Source organism: Hippocampus bargibanti, linkage group LG02, assembly GCF_051943395.1.
Source record: "Hippocampus bargibanti isolate YZ-2025 linkage group LG02, ASM5194339v1, whole genome shotgun sequence".
In the NCBI taxonomy this organism is placed as follows: Eukaryota; Metazoa; Chordata; class Actinopteri; order Syngnathiformes; family Syngnathidae; genus Hippocampus; species Hippocampus bargibanti.
Window position 1 is genome coordinate 5,422,980 of NC_142735.1, and position 23,772 is coordinate 5,446,751.

The 23,772-nt window shown below is 40.6% G+C and overlaps 1 protein-coding gene across 2 annotated transcripts in view; it reads left to right on the forward strand.

The window, feature by feature from the left end:
- Nucleotides 1-22,206, forward strand: part of LOC148901280 (ATP-binding cassette sub-family C member 5) — a 45,498-nt gene extending 23,292 nt beyond the window's left edge. For both annotated transcript variants that reach the window (XM_089021898.1, XM_089021890.1), the window contains 20 exons: nt 1,726-2,079; nt 2,896-2,967; nt 3,051-3,175; nt 3,247-3,319; nt 3,391-3,594; nt 3,745-3,870; nt 4,138-4,243; nt 5,184-5,368; nt 7,938-8,084; nt 9,556-9,685; nt 11,606-11,759; nt 15,389-15,517; nt 15,746-15,929; nt 16,220-16,309; nt 17,247-17,436; nt 17,506-17,665; nt 18,137-18,215; nt 18,297-18,410; nt 19,221-19,385; nt 21,269-22,206. In XM_089021898.1, coding sequence (XP_088878024.1) covers nt 1,726-2,079; nt 2,896-2,967; nt 3,051-3,175; nt 3,247-3,319; nt 3,391-3,594; nt 3,745-3,870; nt 4,138-4,243; nt 5,184-5,368; nt 7,938-8,084; nt 9,556-9,685; nt 11,606-11,759; nt 15,389-15,517; nt 15,746-15,929; nt 16,220-16,309; nt 17,247-17,436; nt 17,506-17,665; nt 18,137-18,215; nt 18,297-18,410; nt 19,221-19,385; nt 21,269-21,361 — 2,880 coding nt within the window. In that variant the 3' untranslated portion in view covers nt 21,362-22,206. The remainder of the gene's footprint in view (nt 1-1,725; nt 2,080-2,895; nt 2,968-3,050; nt 3,176-3,246; nt 3,320-3,390; nt 3,595-3,744; nt 3,871-4,137; nt 4,244-5,183; nt 5,369-7,937; nt 8,085-9,555; nt 9,686-11,605; nt 11,760-15,388; nt 15,518-15,745; nt 15,930-16,219; nt 16,310-17,246; nt 17,437-17,505; nt 17,666-18,136; nt 18,216-18,296; nt 18,411-19,220; nt 19,386-21,268) is intronic.
- Nucleotides 22,207-23,772: the final 1,566 nt, after the last annotated feature.

Consider the following 23,772-nt stretch of genomic DNA (forward strand, 5'->3'; position numbering starts at 1 on the left):
ATGAAATTTGCAGTCCACAGCAGCGGTTGATAGAAAACAAGATATTCTAAGCATAACAAAATAGAAATGTCAACTGTATACTGTGCAAATGTAGATGTGCAAAAACCGTTCTATAAACAAGACTGTACATAGTGCAGAATCAAGAAATGCATTTAGATAGAAGAAACAAAAAAGTGACGTCGGTTGTCCTTTAAAGTTACAGTGTGCCTGTTCCGTTGAAAATACAGTGGAAAGTAAGTAGGGGGACTGCAGATGATGAAATGTAATCCTTCAATCCACGATAGTGATTAGCACATCAGCCTCACAGCTTTGGGATTCAAGGTTTGATTCTCCTCTTCCTTTGTAGCGTCTCTCTCAATTTTTCCTCTCACATTCCCAAATTCTGCAAGTTAGGTTTAATGTTCCATTTTTTTTAACCTATCGGTTCTTCTGTTCGGCTGCCAACCAGTTCTTAGTGTACTTCTCACCCCAAAGGATAGGTTCCAGTTCACTGTTGACTTTAGTGTAGGCGAACAAAAATGGGTCTAATTCATAAGGACTCACAGTAAAATGTTGTATAGAGTAGTTTCATAAGTAGCTGGTGAACTGCGTTGCTCACCAAAACCTTACCTTATGAGGCAATGTGAGAAAACATCCCGAGAAATGATTGAAAGCCTGGGGACCTATCTTATGTAATCGTATGTAGGCATGTTTTAAAGTGATGAACGCACGTAACACACTTGATATGCAAAGCTGTCCTTTGTGGTACAGAAAATAATCTCAAATTATTCAAACTGGATAATGCATGTTTGTGAAGCACAATTCAGTTGTATTGAATTAACATTTAAGTATAAAATATATTCAATTAAGCATTTAGAATTGTTTATTATTTAGTTCACATCTTTACGAAACTAATGTGCAGTCTTTTGATTGAATCATGACGGAAATTGCTTTCCCCCTATATTTCAGTAGTGTTAATTTATTCAACGCCAGACGTGCAAAAACATGTCCACTCTAGTGCCAGGGTTTTTGTCATTTTCATTCAAATTGCAGGACCCACAGAATAGTGAGTTTTAGGACTACATAAAAAGTCCATGCAGCGTAATAAACCTTTGACTCTGTTTTGTCAGAAAAAATAGTTAATTCCTCAATGATATGGGTCTGGATTTTTATGAGCTTGAAATGAGGGTGGCTGTCCAAAATACAATGCAATACATACATATTGGTTTATATAGTGCTTTAACAACAGCTGAAACTGCAAAAAAGCGCTAACATGGAAAAAAGGAAATGCTGCCCCCTTGTGGAAGGGAAAAACATTGCCAGAGGCCATGGCCAGCACTTTATCGGCACCCAAACAAGAAAAAACAAAACACGAACTAATTCGGCAATGACGCTCCACGTCATATTTTCAATACCCGAATAAATTCGGGAATGGCAGTGAATGAGTTAAAGTGCAAACTGTACAATCTTAGAGTGATGAACAAAAATATTTAAAATACATTTTTGGGAATAAAACATGAAAAAGCTTTTTTTAGATGGCACTTGCTTGAAAAAAAAACTATTAAGGGGTTGTGTTCAAGTGAATGCACTATTTAAGTCATGCAACTTTGGATCTTAGTAAATCAGTCCCCTGGTGATTATGCCACAACATATTCCGAATCATTTTTAATTGTCAGACAAGGGATTAATGAGGGAAATTTCCCTACATGTGGATCTTTAGTCAACTAAACTCTGTCATCTCCACAGAGGCTTTTCACGATGGACTCCCGACAAGCCGTGTTGATCAAATTGCAAGACCCTTGCAACGCTGTGGAATTCCAAGACGCCACACTGGCCTGGGAGAAGGCTCGAACCCCGGCCACCAAGCCTAACCCGCCCCCCAAGAAGCAGCATGGGGGAATGAAACTTTTGCTGCGCCGGGAGAGGCTTAGCCTGTATATCTCCACTGAGGACAGCAAAGACCACAAGGAGAACCCCAACGCCCAGAGTCTCCTCACCAACATGGAGCAGGAGAGTCCACAGAGTACAATCTCCTCCACAAAAAGTATCCGGCCACCACTGCACAAGACACTGCACCGTATTGACCTACGTGTTAAGAGGGTATGAGAACCACACCCCACGAGATGCCTTAATTAAGTCTCAAACCTGTTTTTACCATGGGCCAATTATAATGTTGAAAGCACACTATCTCGAGGTGTGTAGCAGATTGCTGAATGTCACTTTATTTATTTTTATTTCACATTTTGTAGGGGAAGGGAAAGCTTTTCTTCAATTATTTTCTTCTCAAGAAAGCGCAACATCAATAGTCGTTCTCTTTATAGTAAACTGCATAGACCAGGTGTGTGGCAGTTGCACTTCTTCTCCCTTACCGTATAAATTTCCGTGGATACCCCCCAATAACCACCGTATCATATTACTGTAGTTTTCACACTATAATGTCCACCAAAAAGCATAAAATGTTCTCAAAAGCCGACAATGGGTTATAATACGTTGTGCCTTACATATGGATCAATATTTTGATTTGTTGGCAGTAATATTTTAAATGTTCTGCTAAGCACTTTGTTACAGCAGATATATGGAGCTGTATTCCCTTATACTGTATATTGTTTTCCTGTTAGCATAGCTCCGCCACTAATGTTACTTGGGGTCTTATCCGCCTTGCAACGTGCTTATCCTATCAATAAAAACTGTTTTAAAATGGGCCATTCATTGAACCTTATACTATCAAATATCTTATATACGGAAAATGCGGTACATAATCACCTCTATGTTAGACAAATATCATTTTTATAATAAATCGCGTATTCTTGGGCCACGTAAAATGACATGGAGAGCTTGATTTGGCCCATGGCCGTATGTTTGAGCTGTGATATAAAAGGTTTTAGTCACCAATGTTATTCTTTGTTGGATGTCTAGGGTTCACTGGTTGGGATCTGCGGTGGTGTTGGAAGCGGGAAGAGTTCTCTTCTCACAGCCCTACTTGGACAAGTAAGAGCCCGAATGCAGGAGTTGTTTCGGTTGTATCAAGTGGTCCTTCAACCTTTTCACGTAATGACCTGCATGCATCACAGATGACCCTTTTGGAAGGCAACGTCGCAGCCAGTGGAGGCTTTGCTTTTGTGTCCCAGCAAGCTTGGATCTTTAATGACTCCTTGAAAGAGAATGTCCTTTTTGGGAAGGAGTTTGAGGAAAACAAGTAAGTTATTGTGATGTAAGTATCAGTGGCAGTCAGTCATAACAAATTGAACACTGTTGATTCTTCTTTAGATATAATGCTGTTCTAGAGGCCTGCTGTCTTCTCCCAGATATCGCAGAGCTGCCTTATGGAGACATGACAGAGGTATTAAGGTGTTAGTTTTTTTCTGTTTGAAAGTGAGTTAACTGCATCAAAGGACTGCCTTTTCTTTGCAGATTGGAGAGAGAGGAGCGAACCTGAGCGGGGGCCAGCGTCAGAGAGTAAGCTTGGCCCGGGCGCTTTACAGTGAGCGTCCTATACTCCTCCTAGATGACCCTCTCAGTGCAGTAGACGCGTGCGTGGGCTCTCACATCTTCAAAAAGGCAATACAGGCAGCGGCTAAAGGAAGGACGGTGCTCTTTGTGACCCACCAGCTGCAGGTGAACAAGAGGCAACCGCCATTGGAATGATTCCAAACCAAATTTAATTAACAGAGAGTGGTGGCATATGGTACTTTGTTACAGTATTACCTCAGGGATGACTTTAATCATCCAAATCAATGCAACATTTCCAATTTGCCCTTTTTTCAGTACCTGCCAGAATGTGATGATATTATCCTCATGAAAGATGGGCAGATAGCTGAGCACGGCACTCACACTCAGCTAATGGCAAAAGAGCGTGACTATGCTGCTCTGTTCAGCAGTATGCAACAGGAGGTAAGGCCAGGAGCATCAAAAAGATCCGGTTCAAACAGACACCTTCACTCCTGCTACAAAATCACACAACGAGCTGGATAATTCACCATCCCCAAAAGCTTGGAAATTTATACAAACAATGTCTTCCCTTCTATGCGGTTCCATTGATTTACTGGTGGGCTCGGAAAGGTCCTGTCACTGATTAAACCAGCCCACTGGTGTTTTTGTCACGCCTGCCATGTACAGTTGTCGCTTGCCTGATGTCTTTCTCTGTTCTTATTTACATAGACTCTGGTCAGAGAGAATTTCAAAAACAAGCAAATTGCAACTACCGTAAACGTTTGCCACGATGACGAAATAACAACCGTCTGCCAAAAGCCACCAAGCAAAAAAGGTGAAAGACTTGGGATACAGTGATACCTCAGCTTACAAACGTAATTGGTTCCCAGAAAGTGTGTGTGTAAGGCGAAAAGTGTGTCGTCCAAACATTCATTTCCCAGAGAAAATCATTAAAAATTAGAATAATCTGTTTCCAGGGCCCCACAAAACATAATTTTCTACTAAATACGCCTTAAACCTACACACAATATACATTATTTAATGTATAATAAATGTGCTATTGTATTGTAATTAAAGAAATAAACTACTGTAGAATAAAGTTGTTTTATTTACCTTTGTGATGGTCATTGATTTAGTTGCCTCTTGATGATATCCGAGTGAAGTTGCCGTGCTTTCTCGGCGATAATACCCTCACACGCTGTGTCCAGCTAGCTGCTTTTTGTTAATCCAAATCAACAGAAGTTTTTCAACCTCTTCTATTGCCTGAGACCGTTGCTTAGACAACACAGAAACACCCTTAGCCACACAGCAATGGTCGACTTAGCATATTCGTACTGGGACGCTAAGTCACACAAACTGCACACGTCGTTCGTGTTTTTCAATGATCTTCTTCTGCTCGACCGTAATTTTCTTTTGTGTCCTCTTCGACTTAACACTAGCCTGTGGTGGGGTCTTTTTCGGTCCCAAAAAAAGCAAAAGTATCCACTCGCCAACAAACCACGTATGCACTCGGAGAAAGGGGGTGTGGAATAGTCCGGCACCCACAGTGGCGCTGTTAGGCCGTGTGGTTTGTTGTTCTTCCGCCGAAACACACGGAGCGTCTTTCCCGGAAAAACTAGTTCGTATGCCAAGATTGCTCGCGAGTTTAATGTTCGTAATGCGAAAGGTCCGTTAGCTAAAGCGTTCGTAAGCCGAGCTATCACTGTATTTGAATGTTCACAATCTTCTCTGTGATGAGTCAGTTATCAGCTTTTAAAAAAATAAATACTTTTCAGAACAAATGATGAAAGCCGAAGAGAAGGGTGCCGGCGCTGTTGCTTGGGCTGTGTACGGCGCCTACATCAGAGCAGCAGGAGGTTCATTGATTTTCATTCTCAACATCCTCTTCTTCCTGAGCACCACGGGCAGCATTGCCTTCAGCAACTGGTGGCTGAGTCACTGGATTAGGCAGGGCAGCGGGGTGAGCTTCAATCTTTGATCTTGTGTCTTTTTTTTTTAATTTATTGCACCATAAGTAACAGCACAACTGTCAAGCGTCGCTACTGTGACTAATTTATTGCAATGCAAAGAAAGGAAAGGCTAAAAAAATAAGTGTGAAGTAAGCTTTGCCAAAATTATTTTGAGTAATACTAACCCCAAAAACTTTTATTTATTATATTTATTATTTACTCGAGTAGGATGAGTGTGGTGATCAACTGGTTAGCGCGGCGACCTCCCAATGGAGAGGTACCAGGTTCGATTCTAGCTCTGGCCTTCCTGTGTCAAGTTTGCATGGTCTCCCCGTTCTACTGGTACCTATCACATTCCAAAAACAGGCAGTCTGATTGAACCTTCCAAATTGTCTCGAGGTGTAAAGTGAGCGGATGATTATTCGTCTGTGTGTAAGGGTGTTCACCCGAAGGTGGCTGAAATAGGCTGAGATAGGCTCCAGTAGCCCCCATGACCCTTGTGAGGATAATGGCTGGATAGACTTTTGTTCGTTTTTTAATGCAACACATAATTAGACCCTTAGGAACATGCTGAAAAAAAAAACCTTTGTTCAGCAATCCCCGGCGTGTGACGTCACTTAAACAATGTAGACTCCCCAGTTAGCCATTGTAATGCATTGTTACTTGTTCCGTTAACTGCTCTTTGCCGTAGCTAAGTTTTTCTGCAAAATGTTCTGCCGCTGTATGGCAATGCACGGTTCCCTTTGAGTAGCTCAAAGAAAATAGGGCATGTAAATAGAACAGTTTCATTTTCGCAAAGCGTTCTTTGTTACAATAAGCCCTTCACAGACCTCTGTTTTCTCAACACACAAACACACACGCGCACACAGAAACGTACACCAGAATGAGAAGGAAAATATGCAATTTTTCCGATTAAAACTACATTACAAAATGTTTGTCATAATTTTGACTGGTATTTAAATTGTTAAACACAATGTTACAAGGATAAGAACTAATAAAAATGAGTATCTCAAAGCACTGCTGTATATTATCAGTGTCTGAAACTCATGACAAGAAGTTAGTGGACACCCGGGCAGACAACTCTGAAAAGTTTCCGGCCCGGCCGTAAAGTTGCCTGCCCGATTTTTCACAACTTAAAACACTAAGACGTCTAATCGCCCAAAAAATAATAATAAAAAAATAAATAAAATAAATAAATAATAGTAAAACAAACGTTTGATTTGAAAAAAATATCGCTTTTTTTCTCGAAGTTGTCGGCCATCCGGGCCGAGACGTTATGAAAGTTGCACGCACGACGTAAAGGTTGTACGCCCCGGGCCACCGGGCAGACGCTATTTCAAACACTGATATTATGGACATAATAGTATGGCGATAATCAGTGTTTGAAATAGCGTCTGCCCGGTGGCCTGGGGGTGTATAACCCTCATAACGTCTCGGCCCGGATGGCTGACAACTTCGTCAAAAAAAAGTGATATTTTTTCAAATCAAACGTTTGTTTTATTCAATAAACCAAAAGCCGCAAACAGAATGCTACGAGCCATGTGGACTTCAGCAAAGTATATTTACCATAAATTAGGCAAGGGAGCATTTGTGGTTGGTACTTCGTTAATTTTAAAAAACTCTTTGAACTTTGCAACATTTTTATTAATTTTTTGTCGATTAGACGTCTCTGTGTTTTAAATTGTGAAAAATCGGGCAGGCAACTTTATGGCGGGCCGGAAACTTTTCAGAGTTGTCTGCCCGGGTGTCCACTAACTTTTTGTCATGAGTTTCAGACACTGCGATAATTGATCTGACATCTCTGGAGCGAGCTGGATGTTCTGGAATTTTGTTTTTTCCTGTAATAAGTGTTACGATGAGTCATTTTTTGATTGCTCGTTTCATCACAAACAGTGCAATGGCAATCACCTGCCATTCAAATTGGAAATTGTCACAACACTTGCAGCAGATGGTCAGCCACTCATGAAAACTAGCTGCAGAACCGGTTAACTCCTCCAGGTTCTCGTCCCCCCTCAAGCAACTGCCTTCTGAACCAGTTGGAGAGGCCTCAAACTTAAATTTGTTTCAGCAGTCTGATTATCGGAAGTGATAATTCATCCTTGAAGTCACAAATGTGTGTTAAAAGTTTGTAATAAGCAGGAAATTTTCCATTTTTTTGATAGTGAAAAGGGTGTCCTTTAGTCCTTCAAAATGCAATATCCGTTTGCAAACAAGATTAAAAACATGGGTCACTAAGACGAGATATAGCCCCCTTGAGTGCTATTATTCTGAACGTGGGTGATTTTGAAAACTAAAATGACTCCATAACACTAAGCATAATTAAAACTAAGCGCAAGCAGCAAACAAGCAGATGTGCTGCGAAGCAGATGGCGGCTTTTGAAGAATGTGCCCACAATGAAAGCAATGCAGCAAAGAGTGATTGTGGTGATTTCTTTTGTCTTGTTTTTTTGGATGTTTTTCCCCAATGTGTTTTTCTTCAGTAGGGTGGGGGCACAACAAGAGACCCTAAAAATTGTTTTTTCCTTTCTTTTTTAATATATTAAACCATATTAATTTCTTACTCCATATGCTTCCCCCCAGAACACTTCATTAATCTCAGCAAATGAGACTGTGGTGAAGGATAGCATGAGGTTGAACCCTCACATTCAGTTCTATTCCACCATTTACATCATCTCCATGGGCGCCGCTTTATTCCTCAAGACAATACGAGGCCTGGTGTTTGTAAAGGTAAGAGAGCTCACAGGATTCACACTCTGATCCCAAACTACGGCCAACAAGCCATAGCCCGTTAAAGAGGCAAGAAGCCAAATTGGGTGTTCCCATTAGAGCTCGAGTGCCTTGGTTGATATCAGACCACAGCACGACTTCACCAGGCAGTCAAATAAAGACAAATGATAACACTGATAAATGTATACCACGAATGGGGAAGCTAAAAAAAATCCCAATAAAAAATGACACCCAGGGTGACTTAATTTGTTCTGTGATCCCAGGCACCGTGTCAATGTATGCCACTTCAAATTTCTCATTTGTCTAAGTGTTCAGTTTTGATTTTTTGTACTTTCATCACCGAGCTGCGATCACAACCTTGCTTATTTTGAGTATGCTATTCATATAATTAATCTGTTCTTCACTGCCACGTGTAATTTCTACTCAAATGGCGAAATACTACTGATTAAAGAGTCAAACCCTTTATGTAAACGTCATAGTAAGTCACTGCAGATGATTTGACAGACCCCACTTTACGAACGAGATACGGTCCGAGCTGTCGTTCGTAAGGTGAATTTGTAAGTTGATTCAGTGCTAAATTTTGTATGGAATGTATGTTTAAGTCAAACACTGAACGGGGAAGTATAAAACACAGACGCTCTATCAGTCGTAGAATAAATTCACAGCTACAGTAGTACGACGAAGTATAAAACACAGACGCTCTAACAGTCGTAAAATAAATTCACAGCTACAGTAGTACGACGACACATATCCTTGGGTCTTCAGTAAACCGTTACTGCATAAAATTACTTTTTGTTTTGAATCGCATGCTCCTGGTGCGTCAACTGAGAAGAGGGATTTCCTCCCCGCCTACATACTCTGCCCAGCCAATCGTAAGCGAGCTCGTCGCCTCCTCTTCAGACCGTCAACCCGGAGGAGGGATTTCCTCCCCGCCCACATACTCTAACCAGCCAATAGTAAGCGAGCTAGGCGGGTCGGGACCTGAAGTCGTTGGCAAACTTCTGCATAGCCGGGCGCTGATTGGTCAGCCTGGGTGTCCGTCGCGTAAACATCCAGCCCTTGAAACCACCAAAGTGTCTGTACATGCGTCTGCGGATAGCACAGTACGCAGCCAGTCGCCACCCAGCTCGGCCAGTAAACGGCGCGCAATACAAAATTAACTTACAGCATCTCTGTCCAAAAATGTTTCGACATACAGTACCCGTAGCAAAAAAAAAAACAAAAAAAAAAATCGTATGTACCGTAACGTCGTAACTCGAATGTACACACACACAGTTGCGACCACTAGAAGCAGAAATCTTGATGTAGCCATGGCGTGTGTGTCAAATCTGACAAACCGAGTGTGAACCCAAGCCGCGACTATATCCATATGTTTCTTTAAGGTGTCTGCTTCCACGTATCGCCTCTCATGGCTGTCTGCTTCCACGTATCGCCTCTCATGGTTTTCTAACGCCTGTGTTAATATTGACAGTGCACTGTGAAGGCGGCCTCCGTGCTCCACGACAAGCTGTTCCACCGACTCCTCCGTAGCCCAATGCGATTTTTTGACACGACACCTCTCGGCCGGATCTTGACCAGATTCTCCAGGGACATGGATGAGGGTGAGTTTGGATATGTCTTATCGTGTTCCATAAATCAAACCTCTGAAGATGGAGGATACTGATTCGCTGTGGCGACCCCCTGAAGGGAAATGCAGAAAGGAAAAGAATACAATACAATACATATTGATTTACATAGCGCTTTGAAAACAGCTAAAGCTGTTACAAAGAGCTTAACATGGACAACCATCATATACAAGAAAAACATGCTAACTACAGTATACAGTGATACCTCAGCTTACAAACTTAATTGGTTGCCAGAAAGTGGGTGTACGGCGAAAAGTTTGTCTGCCGAACATTTATTTCCCATTAGAACTACTGTAATTAAAAATAATACTCTGTTTCCAGGTCCCCATAAAACGTAATTTTCTACTAAATAAGCCTTAAAACTACACAAAATATACCTTATTTTATGTATAATAAAGTCGTTTTATTTACCTTTGTGATGGTCCTTGACATAGTTGCCTCTTGATATCAGAGTGAAGTTGCCCTGCTTTCTCTGTGATAATACCCTCACACACTGTCCCCTGCCAGCTGATTTTTTTTTTTTTTTTTTTTTGCCTGAGACCGTTGCTTAGACAACACAGAAACACACTTAGCCACAAGTAGGAATGGTCGACTTAGCATACTGGTACTGGGATGCTAAGTAACAAACGCACACCCCGTTCGTGTTTTTCGATGATCTTCTTCTGCTCGACTGTAATTTTTATGTGTCTTCTTTGGCTTAACACTAGCCTATGGTGGGGGCTTTTTTGGTCCCATACTAGCAAAAGTACCCTCGATAACAAACCACGTCTGCACTCAAAGAGGGTGACGAAAACTTGTCCGCCAGCCACAGTGTCGTTGTTCAACCGTGTGGTTTGGTGTTCTTCCGCCGAAAACAAGTTCGCCAGCCAACGTGGCGCTGTGTGGTTTGGTTTGTCTACTAGTTTGTCTGCCGAGATTATATGCTCACGAATTTAATGTTCGTAAGGTGAAAAGTTCGTGAGCTAAAGCGTTCGTAAGCTGAGGTATCACTGTATATCTTTGCATACCCAAATGGGAAGAGCAAATAGTCATCCATATATTTGCAAATGGCTTGTCACAAATGTTTGTTTGTGTTTTTTTTTTATCAACTACTGTATGTCTTTTTTTCTTGAGCTGTGTTTAAATACTCTGGTTTCATCTTGTGGTATTTGGAGAAAAGTGCCCATGAAGTCATGAAAGGAGCTTTATTTTTGCATGGCTTTGCCTTATTAAAGAAAGTCACGTTTTGACGGCATCTTATCAAATCTATAGGTAATTGTCAATATTTTATAAGGCAGGTATCAATTGAGGCCTTTGGCAGTTTGGATGACCTAAATTTGGTTTGATGAAGCAAAGGACTCATCTTTTCTCTGTCCATGCAATATGTAATGGATTACAATTTGTTCTAATGAGCAGTAAGTTATATTCAAATAACTGACAATGTTCACATTTACAGTGACAGGCAGTTAGTTAATTTACTACTACAATTTAAAAACAACCAACAATAAAATAGATGAAGTCGCAATATGTCAGTTGTGATCCTGTGAACAATGATTTTACATTATGTGATATGCCCCTATCACAAAAAGTCAAGGACAGTGGTTTTTATACTGGGTTCGATTTTTGCTTTTGTTTTTTTTTGACATGTTGAATTTATTTTAGAAAAAAAATCATATTTTTATTTTTCACAAATGAAGAGTTTGCTGAATGTGCAGATGAACTGGTTAGGTTCAGTACCTCTAATAAGGTTAAGAACCACTGCTCAAGGACCAAATCTGTTTAATTAATTAAAAAAATAAGCAAACTGTTCAATTAAGGCTTTTTCCCCTTAAAAATATTATGCATTTTATGAGCTTCAAGGCAATCGGATTTGTAACTTTGGCTGTTTGTCTTAAGCTCTTTGTTTTCTCTTCAAAGTGGATGTGCGTCTGACCATGCAAGCTGAAATGCTGCTACAGAACCTCACTCTGGTGCTCCTTTGCCTGGCAATGGTTGGCATTGTCTTTCCCTGGTTTCTCATCTCCATCCTTCCCCTGGGAGTGTTCCTCTGTCTGGTCAACCGGGTCTCCAGGTCAGTTATACTCTCATTCTCATTTCTCTTGCACCAATGTTTTAGTTTGACACTGTTAAGGGCTTGTAACATTGGCCAGTCTCGAGTTTTATCTCATAATTATGGATTAGATAGTGCAACTAGCTTCCATGCACGAGTTTACTCAGAGTGAGTAAATGCGCAGTAAGTCCATTATCTGCCAACTGCGATCAGTAACTGTTTTCCTTTTACACTGCGTCATGTCTGTTGTAATTTATTTAAGCAGGACAGGCAGTTCTCTTTTTCTGCAGCTGTGTATAAATTGTGCAGTAGAGGTTGATCAAAAGCTCACCGATATCTTGCGAAAGATTCAAGTTTTTTTTGTTATTATCAAACAGATTCCTCCCACGTTCCAAAGACATGCATGGCAGGCTGAGTAAACACTCTAAATTGTCCCTCAGTGCATGTGAATGCAAATAGTTGTTAGTTTCTATGTGCCCTGCGAGTGGTAGGCAACAGGGTGTCTATACTGCCCAAAGACAGGCGTGCTCGGCTTTAGCACACCCGTTGTGAGGACAAAGCGGTTAAGAAAATGGATGCATGGATGGATGGATTAATTCCCAGTCCTTGTTTCAGCGCAAAGAAAGAAAAAACACTAAAATGGAGTTGTTGGAGTCATCAATGTCCCGTAATAGAAAGTGGTTAATCATGAATTACTGCTGTCACTAACCGTAAGCACTGCTAACAGTTAGCACATAACAAATTAATAACATTTATGGCTGAAGGGAAATAAAAACAAAAGTTAATAATGCTGCTAACATTACAGTTGGGTCAACTTTACAACCTCACACATTTATTTTGTCCCCTAAAGGCCACAATAAGCCAAGGTTTCACTTGAAAGTGAGACTGACTAGTTTATCAATAATGTAGGTGTGTGTGTGTGTGTGTGTGTGTGTGTGTGTGTGTGTGTGTGTGTGTGTGTGTGTGTGTGTGTGTGTGTGTGTGTGTGTGTGTGTGTGTGTGTGTGTGTGTGTGTGTGTGTGTGTGTGTGTGTGTGTGTGTGTGTGTGTGTGTTTAAAACTCAAATAATGATACCTGGTAAAATGATCCACTCCTCTGAAAATAGCCTTAGTAATTTATATTGACTAATCATGACTATCCTTTGCCATGTATGAATCATAACATACTACCATCTCAGCCCATTCTTGGTCTTTTCCATATTGAATGCTTGACATTCAGTCATATGATCAATTTTGCATATTTCTTCAGGCAATGGCAGAACCTGGTAGATGCATATTGCCTAAAATGCCCATTCATAGATTATACCCAGCACACACTGTGATTGTAAAAATGCCTCTGAGTCTACAAATGAGCATGCATACAGCCGTGAAAATTTCTGAGAATCTCTTTTATGGCACTTTGTTTTGCGTCAGCAGATAAGCATCAGGCGCCGTCAACTATAAATGATATTATACGTGTGTGTGTGTGTGTGTGTGTGTGTGTGTGTGTGTGTGTGTGTGTGTGTGTGTGCGCGCGCGCGCATTCGTGTGCGTCCATGTGTTTTCCTAACGTCAATTTTTAAGAAAATGACACAATAGCATGGATTTTATTTCAAGTACGGTGCACTCCAGAGGGATCTTATTGTGCGAATAAGTAATAATCCCCCTTAGCAATTTTAAAAACGAGATGTGTGGCTATGTTACAGCAAACTCCTCTCGAAATTACCCACTTCCAAAGCAGCATTCCTTTATTATTATTACATTTTGAAGTGAGTGCCCAGAGCATCAACATGTTTCTCAGGATCAACGCTTCTGAGTGGAAAAGTGTCAAATTGGTTGCCTCTCCTTTCTCAGCTTTTATGAGAGAAGCAATCGTTTCGTATGAGACCTTCTAGTTTTGCCTCAAAAAGAAGACAAGTGACAATAAACTTCACTCACACTGCATTGTGGTGTCTGGTGTCCCTCTGGAAGTCCATTGCTCATCTCGAGTTAATGATAGTACTTTGAATATTACATAGGTTAAAGGTCAAAGTCAGCTTTATTGTCAAATATGCTAATATGCATGACATACAGCACAGATAAAATTACTGTCCTCTCAGACCCAGCGTGCAAGTCACTTATAATGACTTTGACAAACATAATAAACACGTAAACGCCAATTTGCCGGGAGAGAAAGGAGCCGCTGCGTGTTCACGCGCCACCATCCTGGGAAAAAAACAAAATAACAGGATAGTGGAAAAGATCCAGCACTGCTCCAGGGAAAGGATAGAAAATCTCCACTCTCACGTCTCATCACTGCTAATTTTGTCTTTTCTCAAGATCGTTTTTAGCACTGATGATGTGTCAGCAAGATTAGATTTTACTCGGATCTTATGAGGCAAATCAGATATTGTGTGTAAAAGTTGACACTTTTCCACAACATGGACATGTGAAGTCAGTTTTGCTCTGCGTTTCGTTTTATTTGGTGCCACAAGCCAAATTTTTTGTTCAGCCGCCCCCATTTCAAGCTCAGGTAACTCCAGACCGATATAACTTAGGAATTAACTCTTTTTTTTCTGATGAAAGAAGAGTATGTTTTTTTTTTATTTTAATTGAATGTTTATGTCGTCCTAAAACTCAATATTCTATGGGTCTTTCAATTTGAGTAAAAATGACAAAAACCCTGGTACTTGGAGTGCACACATTTTTGCACATCGTCTGGCAGTGAATGAGTTAAACAAAACAATATCGACATTTCAGCACCCCATAAAAAGAACAGGACACCAATTTAAAAAAGATGTGTATTTTGTGTGGTTGAATTGATGAATAGTGAATACTTGATCTTTGCCATCTTTCTGGCAGCCTCTAAAATGGATCTACAAAAAGGCACATATTTTGCATGAGAAAAGAGAGTAAATCGGCAAAACAAAAAGTGACAACATGGATAGATACCAAACATGATGAGCTTATGACAATTTTCTGACAAATAACACTTCGTCAATGTGAAATCAGGGCCAGTTTAGTTGAAATCTGTACTGTAATTTGTTGGATGGAATTCAACAGGTGGTTACACAATTGGAATTGGAATTTCAGCCATCTAATAGAACAGCATTTACTTGTGTTTGCGTGTCACTGACATGGCTGTATGAACAAAGGTATAGTGTACAATTAATCATTTTTGAAGTCGTTCAAAATATTTTCCTGGTGTATGCATGGTGGACAACTACTCCGGTTTTGCGTATTCTTGTGTAATGGCAGCTGACGGACAAAACTCAACAAAAAGTGTGAATTTTTGTGATTTGTGAGGAATACTCCCAAGCATTTTCCAGGAGTTAGACTTTGTTCAAAAAAAGGTGAAAATGATGCGAGTTTGAGTTTCATACCTGTCAACCTTGGCTCATATATGCTCGTATAAACGATTAAAATTCCCAAATAAAAGTTGTAGTACGGCGTACATTATTTGAAATCAACGCTAACAAGCGGCATGCGCAGTAACCTGGACCCCTGCGTGTTACTGTACTCGGCTTTTCTGGTTTCAGAAGTTGGCAGGTATGCATTAGTGTGGATCTAACCAATGAATGAATTGTCCTCTATGTGCATCGAGACACTAATCTGGCTTCTGCCAAACAATTCTAGGTAAATGAGATTTACAGTACATATATTTTTTATTTATTTTTTCATTTCATTTGTCAGGGTTTTGATTCGTGAGCTGAAACGGCTGGAGAACATCAGCCAGTCGCCATTCACCTCTCACATCACCTGCAGCCTCCAGGGCCTCTCCACCATCCACGCCTATGGAAGAAAGCGTGACTTCCTCCAAAGGTGAACTTCTTAAATTGTGTCTGCTAGGCAGGCTCTCTTACTTCTTTTATCCCCTCCTTCCCCCAGCAAAGATCCTAAAAGTTCCTTTTATCTCTGCTGCCTGTCTTCCTCCAATGTTTGTGTCGAGGCCAAATGAAAGGAGGAAGCAGACAGAATGTCTTGACCAAAGAAGATTTGCCCATGGCGAGCAAGTTTTTAAAAGACGTTCTTGCTTCTTCTGTTTGGTAGATATCAAGAGTTGCTGGACAATAACCAGGCCTCCAACTACCTCTTCAGCTGTGCTATGCGTTGGCTGGCCGTGCGCCTGGACCTCATCAGCATCTCGCTCATCACCGCTGTCGCTCTCCTTGTTGTCTTCATGCACCAGATACCTCCTGCCTATGCGGGCTTGGCCTTATCCTACGCGGTCCAGGTTCGTCAGCCCTTACCTCACACTGCAATCAAACAATACTCTGCAGTCTGTCCAGGGTTGTTTTCCTCCTCACCGTGTTACAACTTTCTGAAAACCACCCCGCTACCCTTGCCTTATATTGTACATTCACATACGACTCAGCTACTGTATTGTAGATCTTGATTAATTGATGTGTAGCTGGAGTGTGTTTAATTACAATTAAAGCAGCAGTGTGTCAGTCATTAACCTCTCTCTCTCCCTCTCTTTCTCCCTCTCCTTTCATTCTACTCACTGCTTCATCTCGCTGACAGTTAACAGGCTTGTTTCAGTTCACTGTGAGGCTCCTCACTGAGACAGAAGCTCGCTTCACATCAGTAGAACGGATTAATCATTATATAAAGGTAAGTGGCAAGTATGCTGATGTACCCTCGGAGATGTCAAATTCCTGGCATATCTTGACATATCCGGAACAATGTTTTCAAGGTCATGTTTATTTATTTTGTGTTGGCAGAAGTACACATTCAACACTCAGTACCTTATCTGTTATTGAACATGTCTATTTGGCGTGACTCAATTAGCCCCGTTCACTGTCAGACATGTGCAAAAAATGTGTCCACTCCGGTGCCAGGGTTTTTGTCATTGTCACTCAAATTCCAGGACCCACAGAATTGGGTTTTAGGACAACGTAAACATTCAATTCAGCGTAAGAAACCTTAGACTCTCTCTGTTTTCATCAGGAAAAAAGTTAATTCCTAAATTATATGGGTCTGGAGTTATATGAGCTTGAAATGAGGGCGGCTGTCCAACATACAATGCTATACATACATATTGGTTTATATCGTGCTTTAACAACAGCTGAAGCTTGAACAAAGCACTAACATGGAAAAAGGGGAAATGTTACCCCCTTGTGGAGGGGAAAAAATATTGCAGGGGTCTGGCTAGCGCTTTATCGGCAACCCAGCAAGAAAAACCAAAACCCGAACAAATTCAGGAATGCCGTTCTATGTCATATTCCCAAATAAATTTGGGAATGGCAGTGAATGAGTGAGTAAAAATTGTCAAAGTTAATTAATAAGTGGCCATATGCATCAACTATTGTAAAACAAGGGTCACCAGTGCGTTGCCCGTGGGGACCTGGTGTGCCTCCAGGACTGCATGAGTAGCATGTGGGCCAATTCCAAAAATAGCTCAACAGTGATGAGATACTGTGACACGACGAAAACAGTGAAATTATACAAATTGCCTTAAATTATTTTGTTAATTTATCTTATTCATCATAATTGAACATGGTTGGAATAAAAAACAGCATGACTTCTTTTTTTTTTTCATTTCTCTCAGTCTCTAAAAAGTGAAGCACCATGCAAAAGCCTGCCAAACGCTCTCACCCTATCCTGGCCTGAGCAAGGGAAGATCACCTTTCACAACGTGGACATGCGCTATTGTGATGGCTTGCCGTTAATCCTGAAGGATCTTTCATTCACCATCCAACCACAAGAGACCATCGGCATCGTGGGCCGAACCGGATCAGGTTGTTACCCCGCAGCCTTCATTTTTAAAAGAAATCTCTGCCATCTCATTGACACCACCGCCTCCACAGGGAAGTCCTCTCTGGGTCTGGCTTTATTTAGACTAGTGGAGCTGGCGAGAGGCTCCATCACCATTGACGGAGTCAATATTGCTCGAATCGGCTTGGATGACCTGCGGAGCAAACTAGCCATCATCCCTCAAGAGCCTGTGCTCTTTATTGGCACTGTCAGGTGATTCACTCTGAAATATTTGCTCGAGCAAAGTTCAAGCTTTGCTATCTGATAAAAATTGATTTTCGTCCTTGGTTAACAATTGTCCTTTTCATTTCAACATTTCAAACGGCATACAGTACAAAGAACTACTTTGTGCAGCAGTCAGTGTAAGAACATGTGCCATTTGCCATTTTTGTTCTCCCAAAACCAATAAAAGTAGTGCTTTATCGCCATCTGGTGGGCACTATCAGGTATTGTAAACTTATTTGGGCTTGTCAATTCATGGAATCTCACTGTACAGGGCATGTCTCGCTCCGATCTATATTCTATACAGCCAATTGCAGACCAGTTGCCAAACAGTCATTTATAAGCCTATTTTTGGAACACTTCAGAATTCTCATAACATTGTACCATCTTGTATTCATGATGTGACTGGAAAGGCTTTTCAACCCTGAGTGAGTTTTAAATGGCCGTTTATTTGTGCGACAGGACCAACTTAGACCCATGGGATCAGTACTCTGACTCGCAGATATGGGAAGCCCTGGAGAAGAGCCATATCAAAGAGATGGTAGGTGATGACACACCATGCAACATGTGGAAATCAAGCAAATAAGCCCCCGTTTACACTCGTGATTATGACCCTCCTCAGGTGAGTCAGTTGCCTCACTCCCTCCACTCCGAGGTGATGGAGAATGGCGAGAACTTCTCGGTGGGCGAGCGCCAACTCCTCTGTGTGGCCAGAGCGTTGCTGCGCAACAGCAAGGTGCCGATTGTGATCTTCACATTTACCACTGGACCATTGCTTGGAACAGATACCTCAAGGGGCCAGTTTATATTAGAAATTCATAATTTAAAACAACACATTTTTATTTGCTGCGGATCGTTGTGAGGGATCAGCTGGCATGGGACAACATTGTCCCCTAGTGGCGTGCATTATAACTGCAGTTATAGTGAGAGAAGTGCAACATTTTTCCCGTATTGAAAACAGTTCACAGGTGTCCCCATAAAAAAAGCTCATTGGTCAAAAAATAAAAAGGACAAAAAGATATAGCATATCAGTCACACTAGTTTAAACAATGCCCTTTTCAGGGGGTGTTTTTTTTTTAATGCAAATGTGAGGTATTGATTGCGCGTGATAAGCTAGTCACAGCTATTGCACCAACAATACTAGACAGGGTCTAGTATGTATACACTTCAGATATCATTACTTTATGACTTATATTTATTTATTTATTTGTTTATTTATTTATTTTGACATCGTGCTTTCCTTTCTCCCTTCAATTTGTACCCGCACCCCTCCCAGGCTGCTTTTTGTTAATGCTTAGACCTTTCCTTTGCTTAAACCTACCCACCGGTACTGTTGTGCTTACCTGCATTTTTTTTTACCCATTTCAACCCCTTCTAAGCACCCTTACATCTTCCTTTTTATCATGCATCCTTCAAATCTACTTTTGTTTTATATACAATATATAACCAAGCAAATAAAATATTTGAACATTTCTTTACAACCAATAAAAATATCCCCTTTATCCACAACCACTATAGACCACTAACATGTACCTCATTGTCTCAGATCCTCGTGCTCGATGAGGCAACAGCGGCCATCGACACCGAGACCGACAGCCTCATCCAGGAGACCATTCGCTGTGAATTTGCCAGCTGCACGCGCCTCATCATCGCCCATCGTCTCAACACCGTGATGAACTGTAACAAGGTCATGGTCATGGATAACGGCCAGGTGCGACTCCATTTACATAGTCATTAGCAGGTTGAAATTGACCTGATGCCATTGCTTCCATCCATGATCATGTTTTCAAGCAGACTGTATGCTACTCATGGCGCGAATTAGACTTTTCAAGGAGATGAAAAGATCATTATTGGACAGTGGAACGGACGAAAAATGCTGCAATTGGAAATGCAACCAAAAGGTTCCCACCAAAATATTCTTCAAGAGTCAAACAAATTTTTTGTATGATTTGTAATGGATGAGATTTAGCTCAGTTGGTATCTACAACATATTTTTTTTTCCACTAAGGCTGAGAAGAAAAAGTGTTGCAATAACTGCCGAACTGAAATCTTATCCGTTCCTTTTGCCCACATGTACTATCAATGAAAAAAATATATATTCCCATTTGGACAGTACAATGTTTCTGCCCAAAATGAAATGGTATCTCACACCTTACCACAACAGCTAATAAAGTAGAGGGTTTTGTGTTAGCTAAATCTGAACTTCGAACATCTCAGAAGTCGAACAGCTTCAGGAAACCAATTTGGACGATTTTGCTTTGCAATTAATTATTGATAAGGAAACCAAAACTCCAAATTAAGGGCCATGACCTGACGAATGGAGTTCCAAATCTGCTCCCAGTGTTGCTTTTTGTCTCAGCTCTTGCTGAATCCCAACAGATGTTATTTGGTTTTGTTGTTGCTTTAGTTGCCTTTCCTGGACAAAGCCGCCTCCGGCTTTGCATGACCGATGAGTAAGAGCGTATCGAATAAAAAAAAAAAAAGTTGCAGGTCATAAAACAAAACAGCAATCTTTGTGGACCCTGTGAAGAGTTACATGCAGGCATTAAAGGACAACCGACGTCTCCGGACAAGTTCTGTCCATAATTTGTAAAATGGCTACAAATGACTTCTACTGAGCGTATTTTAATAAAATTCCACCACATATAGCTATATTTTACGTTTTAAGACTTGCGCTGAATATTCAGGAAGTCTTGTTTTTGAGTTGGTGACGAGTCCGTACGTGACGTCACGAAAGGAACGCCCCTGACCGAAAAAAAAAGACACATTGTAGCAGTCATTCCATCACGTCAATGTATTTTGCTGTACTTGTTTGGTCTGAAAACCTCGTGTTGCACCCAAAAGCCGCCAGAAGAGGGCGTCCAAGCTCCATGGAAGGAATTTATCAGCCTGTGGAAACGGGCTGATTCATTCCTCACAGGAGCTAGTCGCCATTTTTTCTGCCTCTTTTCTGGGACGCTACATTGCAGTCCAGATGCCTCAAAATGACACGGAATAAATTCTTTGATCGATTGCAAACATGTATGCTTTCCTCTTCAGAACTATTTGAATCATATTCATAAGTGGATGTGTAACAAGAAAGCATATCATCCGAATCTGAAGCCATTGTTTTGATTCTCCAGCAATGCAAGACGTCTTGGCGTGACGTCACGAACTAGGGAGCGGGACTTTCTGAAAATGCGCAATTCGCAGCACAATTTTTTGCAGATTTTGGACACTTTAAGTCATTTGTATTGGTGTTTTTAATTTGAATAAAAATATCATACTGTGTGTTTTGGGTATTTTAGATGCTATAAAACGTTTTTCTGATGTCAGTTAAGAAACAAAAAAGTGACCTCGGTTGTCCTTTAAGTGGATTTGTGATAATAACTCATGTATGTTAGCATCTGCTTGGTCCAATTAATATATCACTGAGAGATGCTAACATACATGAGTTATGCTTTTACAGCCCTATTTTCCTACCCAATGCACGGCTATGATAAAGTACGATCTTGCTTGTTTTCGACGACTGATTTAAAATTGCTTTATATACATTGTTTGTCTTTACATTTTGCTTCTAATTTAATTTTTATTTTTATCTTGTTTTTTTTTTAGGTTTTGGAGTTTGACCATCCCCTTGCCTTGCTTTCAAATGAAAACTCCAGATTCAGAGCCATGATCGAGGTGTCCAAAAACCAAAGCAAATGAACGCTTGGAAAATATGCATGCTATGCACAAAAGAACTGCAACAAATTAACCCTCATGCGGGGTTTAAAATCAATGCAGACAGTAGGTTGTAGTAGCAAAGACAATTGGACTAATGGTAAAAACCAAAGATCCTGGGACCAAGGTTCTTTGAACACCACCACACTATACAAAGGACTGCTTTACTTCCACAATACCTGCCAGCCAAATGATACGCTGCAAATGAAACAGGGAGAACTCTGTTAACGGCACTTTATTGAATTTATGTTGACATGCTTGTTTTTGGACCGGCACCGAGTTCTTTTCGCAGTGTAAGAACTTACCTTCAGAGTTAATGATGTCAGTAATTATTTTTTTCCCAGTTTTGCGAGTGAAATTCTATATTCAGGAACCGTGTTTATGATGCACTTAAGTCACGTACAAGGTTTTACTTAGTTGTTTTAATATGTGCCTAGAGCTGTGCAAATGTATATGTTGCAATTAGCCATGTTGAACACTGCATATCAGTACTGTTATGCTGAAACTTCCTTTTATGTAATCTAAATGCTGGAATTTGAATTATGCACCTCTTGTTTGTGAAGCGACGATTGGTACAGTGTGTTCATCTGGAGCTATGTCAATGTCTTCACACAAGGTGAGGATTATTGTTGTCTGCCTTATACTGTCGAATCACATGAAACAATCACAATAAGTGCAATATGTTTTTGATTATATTGCTGCATTTTCCAGATTGCCTTTTGTACAGTTTAATTTACAATGTGTACTTTTTTAATGATCAAGTCTATTTAGAGGAATTGTTTTGTTTTTCAATAAAAGTTTTATTGTATTGTCACAATTTTTTGTGTGTATTACTTTAATTGCTTCTTGCGTACAGAGACCTGAGATGTATTTTTGCAAAAGTCTCTAAAATACCCAAAATATGTCTTGTTAATTGGGTATACCGAGTAAAATAGTGTTTCTATATAATATGGCTGAATTTTCATGATTTAAAAAAACAAAACCATTGTCTCGCCTGGATCGTTGTGAAACACAATTTGCCCCACTTCTACTATCACCTGGAAAATGCTATTCTACTTTGACTTGCGTTTTTTGTACCCACATAAACCTTAACTATATTTTTGAACATTTTAATTGTATTCTCTTATCGCTTCTGGTGGCTGGAAAATAACGCAGCCCAATGCACTCATCATGCTAACTGTCAACTGTATTGTATTCGCTATTCCTCCTTTCCCTGTGTAAAATGTGCAGGCTCACAGCGGGCAACGAGGCACTCAAATGTCGAAGCCACAATCCATGTATTGTACAGTAACTCACGTTAGACACACACACACACACACACACGCACACACACACACTTTTCTGCCTTTGCTGTGTGCACATTCACTTTCTGCCCAACATCCGTAATTCTCTTCCCACCTTCAAATCCCATCTCAAAATCCACCTATATAAAATCACAATCTCCGTGTAGTTTTATATTTTCTTTGTATTTCTAATTGTATTTGTGGTTTTATTCATGTGCTTGTTTTGTGTTTGTTAAGTGTCCTTGAGAGCTTTGAAAGGCGCTTATAAATAAAATAATATTGTAGCAGTAGTGGAAGGAGCACACATGACTGACTGGAGCACGTTTTTATTCCAACTGCGAACAAGTGGCTCTGACTAAAAACACGGAAAATGCAGTAAACAGTCTTAATATAAACACGCCCCCTGCTGTATATCTGCTGGGTGAGATGCATAGTCCTCGTGCCCACCTACCCCAAAACACCCAGAAGTAAAATCAAGGTGAAAATTTTGCAGGGGGCTTGACCAGCCTGCCACATTATTATTATTATTATTATTATTATTATTATTATTATTATTATTATTATTATTACTACAACAGCTCCCTCCCCCATGTCACTCTGGAGATATCACCAGGAGAGGAGCTTCTCTTATCAAAATAACCATCTTTAGAAGTTATGGCTGCAAACTACATGCATATGCACACCATTTTGAATTAAGAGAGATTTTTACTTGAAACACTCAGAATTTGTGGCACGCGTCAACATATGACTATTTTTCAAATGTCCGTTCTCATTTGAAACGTGTATTTCTAAACTGTGTGGTGAATGTGGTCGCCAGTAAATCACGGGGCACACACACCACAATCACACTTCGGGACAAATTGGAGGGCCCAATCAACGTGCCATGCGTGTTTTTGGAATGTGGGAAGATGACCAGCAACAGCAATGTCAGACCAAACACTCACTTTGGGGCCAATATAAATAATTCAAATACTTTGATACACCTCTTGAAAAGGGTACGGGCAGAATACTGTCTTCGATGTGGAAATGTATCTATTTTTGGGTGGTCTTAGGAAACTCTCTTATTTGGAAACGGCCGACGCTCACCGGAAGTGTTTGTGTTCCTCTGAGCTA